Source organism: Morus notabilis, unplaced genomic scaffold, assembly GCF_000414095.1.
Source record: "Morus notabilis unplaced genomic scaffold, ASM41409v2 Scaffold269, whole genome shotgun sequence".
NCBI lineage: Eukaryota > Viridiplantae > Streptophyta > Magnoliopsida > Rosales > Moraceae > Morus > Morus notabilis.
This window is the reverse complement of record NW_010363284.1, coordinates 398,186-411,467: the sequence shown is the minus strand read 5'-3', so window position 1 is coordinate 411,467 and position 13,282 is coordinate 398,186. Positions and strand designations below refer to the sequence as shown.

Here is a 13,282-nt window from a genome sequence, read left to right as displayed (position 1 = left end):
CGTTAAAATTTAAATTATGTAAAAATTCTTGAGGAGATAAGAGATTTAGTTCTTCTATGTTTTCTGATGAAGACACTATTGTATCATAACTATAATAAGATTTTACTTCATTAGGTACTAAAGATAATATATAATTATTTATATCATCAGTAATTTTATTTTTTGGTGTTATAATTACGCGTTGTTTCAAGTAGTCAATATTATTAAAATTGTTGTTGAAATCATTGTATATTAATGTTGTCATTTTGTCAATTGGATTTAAGTTAGCATCTACAAAGTATTTTTTTGATATTTTTATCCATGTAATATCTTCATTTTCTAAATCTTTTATTCCTTCAGCAGTACCATTTCCAATATCTAATATCCAATTTGAGAAATCTTCAATTTCTTTTTTTTCCTCTGATGTTATATCAAAATGTTTTAATCTCATACTTCTGTTAATGTTAAAACTTGAAAATGTGGCCATAAATAAGAATTATTTATACATGCATATATTATGTGTTCTTTTGTTTATGTAGGTAAAACAAGTAAGATTTGTCAAAAATTACCTCTTAGAATAACTGTCATTCCACCAAATGGTTGCTCAAAATTGTTTCATAAATCCTGAAGTGTTTTATCTAGTGCTTCAAAATAATATTTATTAGTCTAGGTGCTTCATCCCATAAAATTAATGATGTTTTTTCAATTAAATGTGCTAATTGAGTTCCCTTTTTTGTATGAAATGTTAAAAATTTATCTATTGATAGTGGTATTCGAAATCTAGAGTGTGCGGTTATTCCTTTAGGTAATAATAATAATGTTATTCCTGAAGATGCAACAACAAGAATTATTTCATTATTTGATCTAATCTTTGTTATAATTGTATTCCACAAATATGTTTTTCCAATTCTTCCATGACCATAAATGAAAAATAAATTGTTTTGTTTATCAATTACAGAGTCTAAATTTTTTTGGTAAATAATATGTTGTTCATTGTTTAAATTATGTACTAATAAGGAATTTTCTATTTTTAATTTATTGATGTCATAATTAAGTTCCTCTCTTAAAAGTTTATTGTTTAGATTATTTATTAGTGAACCAGTAGGAAGCGGTAGATTAAAATGAGCTAAGGTTGATGAATTTAGATTTAATAATTTTTCCAGTTCATATAATATAAAATTATATAGTTCATTTCATGTATTTCAAAATATGGATTGTTAAAAATTACAATATAATAACAAATAAATGTCGTAATTGAGACGATGTAGACCAGAAAGATGCTTCTAATATAGACTGCTCTCATTCTCTATCATCTCCTAATAAACCTAGTGCATAACATGCAGCCTGATATGTTCCATGTGTTATATTATCAATAGTTCGAAGAGTTTCATAGCTCGTTATTCCTTTTCAATGATTTAGTAATAATTTTAAATAATACAATTCTCCAGAGCTTGGATGAATATAAAATGATCGCCCAATTGTATGTCATATTTGTCTAGGAGACCAATATTTATACTTATTATTCCAAACATATTTAGTCAAAAATTCATTATAAGTTAGCTTTCTAGCATTGATATCATTTTTGTTTATTTCTATCCATTCTGTCAGAGTTGTTTTATGAATATTTGGTTGTTTTATTATATCAATAAGATGTTGATTTGACTTGAATGTTATGTTTTGTATTTTTGATAAATGTATTGATAGACGCTGAATGGCTGGGTTCCTGTGATGCATTGGATATTCATATAAGCGCCATATTGCTTCATAAGGTGTTATATATCTACAATTAATATAATTTTTTATTTCATCTATTTCTTCATTCATAATTTCTGCACAATTTTCCTGTACAAATATTGTCTTCTCTAACCGCGCTTATTCTATCAAGTCATTTTGTTAAGTATTTAAATAAATATTTTATAAGCATTGACAGAGAATAAATTTCTAAATTAATATGAGCATTATATTTAAGAAATAAATCTATATTTTATGGAACAACATATCTATTATCTAATTTAATGCCATCTTTGTCAACATAGAAATTTGTATTTCTTCTTCTATAATTAACAAATCTATTTTCTTCGATATATATTTAATTTTTTATTTGTTTCGGGAATTTTTTGGAACATTCTAAATTTTTCATGTATGGAGCAGTTGGTTTAGAAACTTCACATTGTTCATGCATCACAAATTTAGCTACAACATTGTATTTTAATTTTTTTTCAGGGTCAGGAATTTCGGCAGAAATAAATTTATCAATTTTTGATGGCTCATGTAATTTTTCATGAGTATGTAACCAAATAGGAAATGACAGTGTGGCAAACGTCGTTTCTGAAATTCGACTACGTATAGATCTACAAAATTTAGACAAAAAATTTATTTTAAATATATTTAATATAAGCACTAAATAATATCATTTAATATTTATAGATAAAAGAACATAAATCTAGAAAAAATGAACTAACCTGCTACAATTGTTTCAAAGATATTTTCATTTTTTACAGTGGATAAAAAATGTTCTAATTTAATTTTAAAAATTCTTGTAATAATAACAGGTCTATCTGTAGGTTTAGAACCATGTATTTTTGTTAAAGCTCTAGTAATTTCAGGCCATTTTATATTACATGTAAATGTTATAAATAAATCAGGATTTTCATAGTATGTACAAATTGTCATTGCATCATGATAGTTTTGAATCATATATCTAGGACTTCCGGTATGACTAGAAGGAAGAATAATTCTCTTGCCTATTGCATGTGCATTTGTATCTCCTTTTGTAATAGCATCTTGAATTCCTTGATAAAATTCATATCTCAAATTTTTTTGATTTTTTCTAATGTAATCAAGTCTATCTTCTTCTACACAGGCATAAGCATCAACTACATATTGCTGTAATAATCTTCCACTTCTCAATAGGATATCACTTTGATTTTGATGTTCTAGTAATTGATAACAATAAAATTCTCTCATAAAAATATTTTTTCTCTTGCCTATGTTATTTGAATTATTTACATTATATTTTAAATCTGTTCTATAACCATATTCTCCATAAGGAAATAATAATAGATATTGAAGAGACATATAAGATGGATGTAATTTTGTAATTCTTTGTAAAGTATTTGTTCTATCTTCAATTATAATATCTCTTCCTTGTTCGTATTCACTAATATCTCCAACTATTAAACAACATATATCATTTGAAGTTAGTAATTCATATTGATTATTATCTGTATTTCTTTGATTTATAAGTCTTAATTTCATAGATGGTAATTTATCTTCTTTGTATCTATCTCTTATCATTCAAAAAATCTTTACTAATTTATTTGTATTATCTAGCATTGTAATTAAATGTTCTATTATCAATTTTATTACATTTTTTTATTCATTTTCAAATCAGAATGAAGCCATTCGGTTTTCAATCTTATTTTCTGTATCATATATATAAAGTTGTGCAAATCTAGGAGGATTATTATCAACTGGAAGAAGAGATCCTATCAGGTGATGTATTTATCCACTTATTTTAAAAATATAAGGACCAATAGAGTTTTTTGGAAAGTTTTGTATATTACTCCCAAATGATGTAAATGCAAACATAGCATTATAAATTCTAATATTTTTTTAAAAATGTGTACTTATTGCTCCTCCATAATAATCAAGTAGATTATATAGTGTAGGAGGAATATGTTTAATAGAAGGTATTCTAATTTTTCCTTCTCTACAACAAAGATTGAATTTAGGAGGATTACCTTTTTTAATTCGTTCATTAAGACAAAAAAGAGCACCACAATATTGACAGACATAAGAACAGTTTCCAAGATCAATGTACATATTAGTGTCACCTATTAACAAAAAATTGAGATTAGCTTATGAGAGTAATATATAAGGAATTATTATTTCTTTTATAAAAGTTTTATAATTAGTACAAATGAAATATTTACATTTTTGTGTGTTATTTTTGAACGCTGATGGAAGAGCTATTTTAGGAGGTCTACTTTTAGTTTCAGACATATGTTGCATAGGTCTGTTTTCAGTTTCAGACATATGTTGCATCACATTAACTCTGGATCGAGGGATCACTGTGAATGAATCTCTTGTACCTGAATTTGTTTTACTTGAGTGATATTTATTTACAGCTGTTGAATCCTCGTCCATATGTGAGATGATACGACGCAGTCGATCGTTTGATTTTGTGGGTTTTTTTATTTTTATTTTTTTTGCTCCATCTATGTATTGAAATACCATATATTTTAATAAGTTATTTTGTAAAATTTATTCTTATGTTAGAATAAATTATGGAGTGGAAAAAAATTGTTTCCTATGTTAGAAAAAACATAATAAACAATTTTATATAACAAATAGGATAAATTAAATGTACATAATATGATAAATAAATATTTATGACAATTCCTTATTCAATAAACGAATATAATAGAATGATTATGACATAAAATAATATAAAAATATATACACTGTATATACATTTATAAAAGCAAAAATGTTATATGTACAATGTCAAATATAGTAATTTAAAACAAATTTAATAAGAATAAATACATGTATATATTAAATAGATGTAAAAATATATGAATAATTTGACTTCTTTACTTGTTATAAGATTTCTCTTCTTTACAGATGATCGACCATATTGGCAATCTTGAGTGAAACATGGGGGAAAAATAATAATTTATAAGCTCTGTAAAACGAAATTAAAAGTACATAAAAAGGGAAAAAAATATTAATAGAAAATGTAAATGAAATGTTATAGGAGTAAAATTTTTAAATAGTAATTGTAGCTCAGATATAGAAAATTTTCATCATGTGATGAATAAAATTAATTTTTATATTTATAAATATTTTGTAGCTGCCGTTGTAAAAACTTTATAGTTAAAGAAAAACACTTACAGTAACTCCACAAATTCATATATCAAGTAAAAGTATTATATAGATAATAAATAATGAAAATAGTCAAGAAAAACAAACTGATTGAAGGAAAAGATGAAAGTTAAAATGTCAGTGTATCTAAAGTTGTCCAATAACCACCAATTGAAAGAAAGGAAAAAATAAAAAACAGTAGCCTAAAAGGAATAAAAAAATAGAGAAAAGTATCTGACTTTGGCAAAAATAAACAGAAATATTTAATAAAAATATGTTGTATAAATCTTCCCATCAAAAATTACTAAGTTAGCTAATTGTTTTTCAATTTTTGAATTTCATTTCTTTTTTTTAAAGGATAAAGAAAGAAAATGCTTTTGAAGTATTACAGTTGAAATAGAATTTTAGAAAAAGAACAAAACACACATATGAAAGTCAAAAAATGGCTCTAGGCTAGGGGAACACTTGCTAGAACTCAAAATACGTATTTCCGGCTAGGGTTTTTTTTAGGAGTTTATTTATTGAGACTGGCCAACCAAAAAATGAAAACATGCCTTGGAATAATCTTAGAAAACCATATTAAATAATACCAATCAACTCTATGTTTAGTAAGTCACAAATCCTCTCAGGTTGCAGACATGAAAAAACTGCACATATTTAAACATTTAACATATTCTAAAAATAGAGAAATAAAAAATTTAGGATAAAATAATATAGACAAAAAGTATTAGGAAAAAATAAAAAGTTGTAACAATAGTTATTGCACAACCTATTTATATTTGAAAATATTTAAAGTACTTATGATCATCATTGTTACAGAAAAGAGATAGTAAAATAAATAAATCTTCTTCAAATAAGATGATGAAATATATTTCAAAAATAAGAGAAGTATTATATATATATATATATAGATGTTGGAAAAAATTTGTACGGGAAAAAGTTTTAAAATTGAAATGCTTTAGTAAATAATATAATTGTTCATAGTATATGTATAATAATAATATAATATAATATATATAATAAACTCAATTTATTAAACAAACATAAATACATAAATGTACACCAAAAAACCATTTAAAACATATGTAATGTCCCACAATAATGTAATAACAACAAGAGAGGCAAAAAACATTTATTAGAAGGAAAAAAACAGGGAAAAATAAAACATATTTTAGTAGTAGTTATTAAGAACATATGGAGAATATTATAACCAATTTGTAGTAATAACATTTACTAACAACACATTTAAAGCATTTGTGAATATATATTACAAAGCAAAAATAACATATTTCATTATAGGCAATGCATACAGATATATTTAGTGTTAGCAACAGATAATATAAAGTTCAGCATACTCATACTTAATATCACGACTAAATATTGAAATAGTAATGATATAAAACTTTAATAATACCTGAAGTGCTGTGTAAATATCAAATGCCAACTAACCAAATCAGAATGTATATAGAAATGATATAGTGCTATGAAGAGAGAGTAGGAAACGATTGATATTCAAGTGTAGCAGCATATTATGGAGGTAAGAAAAGACCAAATCTGCTCAAAATAAGCACAGTCGGGAAATATTTTATTGCCACATAATGAATATAGTATATAAAAAGTAAACTATAAGAAAGGAAAAAAGTCAAATAAGTTTTTGAATATACTTAGTTGCACTAACATATCACATACATACATTAAATCTATCTACAGAAAAAAGATATGCTTCATATTACACTATAAATTGAGTACAAAAAATAAAAAAATCAAGAAACTTTTTAAAAAAAATAAGATTGTATATAAATATTTGGTTCAAGTTATAATCATTTATTGTCAAGAACATATACCATGGGTAATTGAAAAATAATCTAGCAATATACATGGCTGTCAGCTATATTATTAAGGAGTTTATGCCATAAGTAAAAAAAATTAGTATAGTTTAGAACATCAATATACATTAACACAAAAAAAAAGAATATATTTAAGAAAAAATAAAGTAAAAAAGTAAACAAAGTACTGTAAAATAACAGTTGATTAAAATCAGAATGAATAAGAATGAAGCTTAGAAAAATTTTTAAACAGAATGTATGAAAAAAAACCGGAAGAAAATAAGAAAAATCATGACATGCAAAGTAACAATAAAAGTAAAACGAAGAACGAATTAAAATATATTGGCATAAGTCCAAAATAATAAGGGCAACATCAATGATATCCAAATCTATAATAACAATTACCCGGCACATGTTAACAACAAAAGAAATATAACAACATCATAACCAGAAGAAAATAAAATTTTTGAAAATAAAAAATTAAACTTTTGACAAAGGATGGTATAAAACTTTAATAATACCTGGAACGTTGTGTAAATATCAAATATCAGCTAACCAAATCAGAATATATATAGAAATGATGCAGTGTTATAAAAGAGAGCAGGAAACGATTGATATCCAAGCGTGGCAGTATATTATGGAGGTAAGAAAAGACTAAATCTGCTCTAAATGTACACAATCGGAAAATATTTTATTACCACATAATGAATATGGTATATAAAGAGCAAATTCTAAGAAAGAAGAAAAATAAGTATCAATTACTCATTAACGTCATAGCCCACGGACAGAATTGGAATAAGTACAAGTTTTGCTTGATTCAAACAAACACCAAAAATTGATGCCAAGAATTTGAGAGAATGGCTCCCTAATAAAGTTGCAAAAAAGCTTAGAATAATTGGCACAAATGATCCCTAACATCTTTAATAAGTGATAATTCTGAGTGACAAGTCAAAGGGTTTAATTGTGGCTAAAAGAAGAAGCAAAGCTGCACACCGAATTAGCATATCATCGTCTTTTATTCAAATCAAATGTCTAACTTGCTTAGATAATAATTATATCAAACAATTAAAAATGTTCCATTTGATGTTTACCCAAAAAAAAAAAAAAAAAAAAAAAAACCTCAAGAAGAGATCGATGAACACAGATCTGAGAAAGAACATATTTGCACAAAAACATAGAAATGGGAAGATAATGTGATATATAAGTTCAAGATCCAAAATGCCCTCAAAAATCGCAAAGAACACAGATTTGAGAAAGAAAAAATAATAAATTTTACAACGCGGTTCGCACAATGACTTCAAATAGCTTCGAATTCAAATGGGCTACTTTAAATTCAAATGGATTGGGATCAGCAGAAAAAATTCAAATGGATTGGGCTTGGTCTCGAACTTCCTTTCCATTTCAGCCGAACAACTAACCAAAACGACACGCATAATTAAATGCCAATTAATCAAAACGACATCTAACATCTTCCATAAAAAAGAGCACAAAGCACATTTTCACGTTGAGTAGCAAACAAAAAGAGTATTTATATCTGCATCATACATGAATCTCAAGGAAGTCATTTCTTTTTCCTAAATGTCCTGTTCATATATACAAAAAACACGTGCAAGTAATATTTTCCTGTAATATTGTAATCCGATAAGATTTTATCTGAATGATAATGACTTTTCAAGTAGTATTTACCACGTATATGGGTTTTTTTTTTAATGTATGGAGTCTTGTATTGAAGTGTCAGGCAATAGCAATAATAATAATAATAATAATAATAATAATAATAATAACAATACAAAATAATAATGACAATACAAAATAATAATAACAATAATAATTTTCCGAATATAATGATCTTGTGTTTATAGGTCGACTCTCCATGCATGAAAAAAAAAACGTACCTCTTAAAAGTACGATTTTTAATATTCTCCACAACTGGGTTATAAGATCCTGTCATATTGTATTTTTAAGTTATTATTTTAATTTTTCCTTTTATTTTCTTTCTATAAAGAGTGGTTTTTTTTTTTTTACAAGAAAAAAGGGTTTTGAAAATATGGCCCGTTTAGTTCGCTGAGTCGAGTTTTTAATTCGAGTTAATATGTGATTTTATGTGAGAGCTTTTTACTGTAGCAAAAAAATTATATGTGACTGTTTCTGAGAGCTTTTTACTATAACAAAACTCGAATTCTAAACTCGAATCAGTGAAATGAACGGGGTCGGCACTTCACGACTGACCGATTTGAGTTTAAAATTTGAGTTTTACTACAGTAAAAAGCTCTCAGGTTTAGTCACATCTAACTTTTTTGTTAGAGTAAAAAACTCTCACTTAAAATCACATCTCAATTTGAATTTAAAATTCGAATTAACGAACCAAACGAGCCCTTAAATAGCGTGATTTGGACAGCCACGAAACCAAAATTGGGTTTGGGCCTGGACAGTGGGACCCATGAAAGGATTGACATCATACAAAAAACATAGAACCCTTAAGGTCGTGTTTAGAATTGATCCCGTTTTTATTTTTCACGATTTTTGAAAAAGAAAAAATGAAAATATTTTTAAAACGACGTTTGGCGTAATAAAGACAAAAAATGGAAATGAAAACGAATTTTGGTTTAGTGTAAAATGAGAGATAAATGAAAAATGACTTTTAATCGTTTTTTTTTATTTTTTTGTTTTCATTTTCTCTTCTCTCAAAGAGAGAGAGAAAAAGACATTCATGAGCTTTTTATACTGAAAATATTCTCTTAATAAAACTACCAAACGCATTTGTAAAAAGAGTTTCTGTCTGAAATTGAAAACGTTTTCATTTTCATTTGCATATAAAAAATAAAATCATTTTAGAACGAGTTCCAAACGCGTCCTTTAAATTTCTTTTTCTTTCTCTATTTCTTTGTTTTATTTTTTTTATTTTTTATTTTTAGAAACGGCTTTTAATTTCTTCTGTGATGACAATTGACTACATAATTTATAAAAAAAAAAAATGTCACTGCATGATTATCTAGAATACAACGAGCTGGTTGTAAGATGCCTACAAAAAGGGGAAAAAAAAAATTAGTATGGTAAAAAATATTTTAGTTTTGGAATAAACGAATGCACCGCGCAGCTTAAAATTTTATTAACAAAACAATTTTACAAATCCAAATTGTCAAAAGGACCCCCGACAACGTCCTTGTCTCATCATATCATAATTTATTAAAATATAACAATAATGACAACGGCAAAAACTACAAAATAAACAAATTCAAGTTATTTTGTCTTCTTATGACCCAATTGGCCATGTTCACCACCATGTGGATGACCAATCAATCCCATCCATACACATGTGGATTATGGTTTCCCATGATGCAATTCTTTGATCAGAATCAAACCAAATAACGTATGCCAGCTTAAAACTTTCCTGAATTTACCTTTAACTGAATCCGATCAAATTTGTGGTAAATTAGAACAGGAGAAAGGCAGAGGCAGCAATAATTGCATACACATACGAATAAAAAGTAGATCTCTGTTATGAAATATTTTGATGGACCACACTTCAATGTTTACGTAATAAGAGTTTGTTCTTTTGGAGTTTAATTTGAGTATAATTTTTAAATTGAATTTGAGTTATAACTTGAGTTGAACTTGTAACTTGAGTTTGTATTTAGTTGTGTACATTTGAGTTATAGTTTGTGATAAAAATCTTTTTGAGTTTGTGTTTGAGTGAATCAAAACTTGAATTTGTATTTAGATAATATTTTAATAAAAACTCAATGCTAATGAAAAATTTTAATAGGGTATATGGGTCAGATTTTATTCGTCTTTTCGTTGTCAACGCATAGAAAAAAAAATCATCTCAATCAAAATTAAAATGAAAAAGTTATAGCATTTTTAATAATAGAAAAAATACTGTTTATTAATTTGAGTTCGAGTTTCTGAACTCGAGTTGAAGGGAAAATTTAAACTTGAGTTTTAGTCCTAAACTCGAGTTTAAATTCGAGTTTAAACTCAAGTTTAAACTTAAAAGAACATGAACTCAAATAAAATTATAACTCGAGTTATATTTTTTTGAGTTTTTCACTCAAAAGAACAAGCCCTGAGAGTACCTCCAATATTTTTCATCAGGAAATTACGTAATCAACCGGTACACACAAACACTGCTCCGCCGGTTTCCTCAGCGCATCGTCGACCGTCCAATCGTGCCATCGACCCCTCATCGCTCCATTCAATCGTCGGATGAACCCCTTGTCTCTCTCTTCACAGTAACCCAACAGCCGTGCCATTGATCTAGGGTCCTCCTCCTTGTACCAACCATGGTCTTGACCGCATCTGATCGCCGGAACCTCTGCGCCGCCGCGGTGCCCCAACCCAGCCGCCGTTGCTATGTACTCAACCACACCCGATAAAACCCCCGGCGGAACGGTTGACTCGCCGTCCCAGAGCCACACCCGAGCCATGCCACGTAGGACAGCCGACGTCATCGCGTTGTCCACGTCGGGCGCCTCCATCACCTGAGGACTTATATCAATAACGAACCCGTGTGGGTCTTCGCCCGAGGGAGACACGTCGACTTCGCCGGAAAATTTATTGTTGGAGAGCCGGAGGGTGACGTGGCTCACTGGCTTCTTCGGAGAACTTTCATCGTAGAGAAGGTCTTCGACGAATTTGCTTGCGTTGAGAACCACACGAGTGGCTTTGTCGTCGGAGACGTAGAAGAGATCGAAGCGCTTACCGGCCGGTGAGTCGCGAGATAATTGGTTGACGATGGATATGTCGAAACCCTTGGAGGATTCATAGCTTGCCCAGATCGAGAGAGTGGCAATGAACAAGACAAAAACTAGCCGGAAAGCGATTCCGCTGTTTGATGACATGGAACTGACGATGTGTTTGGTTTTTTCATGGTACTTATATTCACTGTCGTCGTTCGGGGAATCGACGACGGTGGTAAGGATGGGTATGAGGGGTTGGGAAAGGGTACCACTGTGACGTTGGTCCCCCATGGAATGAAAGGTCCAATAATGTACAGGAAGAGACGTGGAGAGTGTGAGTAGTGATTGGTATTATAGGAGAGAAAAATATTTAAGGTCAAATGAGTGTATAATGTTTGGTTTGAAAGCTGAAATAATTTGTAAATATGATGAGTAGGTTTTTCTATTTAGGGAGGTAAGGTCCACACAAGCTTTACAACTAGGTTTTGCATATGCCCACGTTGATTTGTATTATTAAGAGTAGAACAATGTTATACGGTACCGGTGGTATTAAGCACTACCATTTAATAGAAGGTGAATCTGGCATTATGGAGCCCATAAATTGGATTCATCTTCTATTAGATGATGGTTGAGAGTAGAGTAATGCTATACGGCACCGGTGGTGCTAAGCACTACCATCTAATAGAAGGTGAATCTCGCAGTATGAAGCCCATAAGTTGAATCTGTCTTCTATTAGATGGTTGTGGTTAACACCAATGGTGTCCTTTAATGTTTTTCTTGAGAGTATTATATATGTGATACTATAATATGTTTGTCTCATGGCTCATAATTAATTCTCTAGCTGTTTGGTGGAGATTGAGGATGAGAGGTTAAAAGGGGCTTCAAAATTGGAGCCTAATTTGTGAATTGTATCATAATTTAGGTCATGTCCTTGATATTGAGGTAAAAATTAAAAAGAATTATTAAATGTGATGATAACCACATGTGCATGCACTAATTAATCATTCCTTCCCAAAAATTTACGGTTGCTTCATTATTTAATTTTTCATGCTTTTTTTTTTTTGTTTTTGTTTTTGCTTGAAATGACTGTTGGTTATTGATCTCTCACATGAGTGCGTTACTCACTATAAGTCGAGGTGATGAATTGCAGTATTATGCTTTTGGACATCTTGTGAAAAATTGTAATTTTTTTTAATGTCTTTCCCATAAACGTGAGCAAAACTTTGATATCAAGAGCAATTGTAGATGAATAAGGATGATATGGTTGGACACCGAGAGGTGGTTCCTGAAGAGCAGAGAATTCCGTCTAGAGAGTGATAGACTTGAGATGAACTTAATTACTAACAACAGTATTAATTCTCAGTCATGTTGATTCATATATATATATAATTCTAGTGAGGCAGAAACACTGGATGAAATCGGAAATAGTAGTGACCGAGTCATTAATTGTCAATTCAGGTCTCAATTTGGAGGTAATTGTCTCATTGATCTCTCCAATTAATGTTGTTACGGTTTATCAACCTGCAGATACGATCTCTAGCTGATGAATGGGACTAATTAGCAATTTTTTTGGCGGAGATATCAGGCGATGGCAACATAGATCATCCTAAAAATAAAAACCTTGTAGTAAAAAATGCTTTAACGATCAACAACCGTACGATGGCTCGGTAAGGATAGAGACTATGGTTTAATTTAGTAGTGCTGTAGATTTTAAAAAAATGACTTTTAGTTATGCTGAAGGAAGAAGCGGCTGTTACAAAAAGTAGGTGAGTGTTTGATAAACTATAATTATAATAGTTGCGTTGGTTCTAAAATATGTGTAATAGCGTTTGATAAATTATAAGGTTGAATTACTGTGGATAGTTAAAAATTACGACTATATTATATTATACTATACTATAATATATATAATTACAATATAATATATAT

The 13,282-nt window shown here is 28.9% G+C and overlaps 1 protein-coding gene across 1 annotated transcript; it reads right to left on the bottom strand.

Moving 5' to 3' along the window:
- Positions 1–10,693: 10,693 nt before the first annotated feature.
- Positions 10,694–11,745, bottom strand: LOC21404248. Its single transcript, XM_010103853.2, has one exon. It carries the CDS (start codon positions 11,642–11,644, stop codon positions 10,766–10,768), a length of 879 nt encoding a protein of 292 aa, XP_010102155.1. The 5' UTR covers positions 11,645–11,745; the 3' UTR covers positions 10,694–10,765.
- Positions 11,746–13,282: the final 1,537 nt, after the last annotated feature.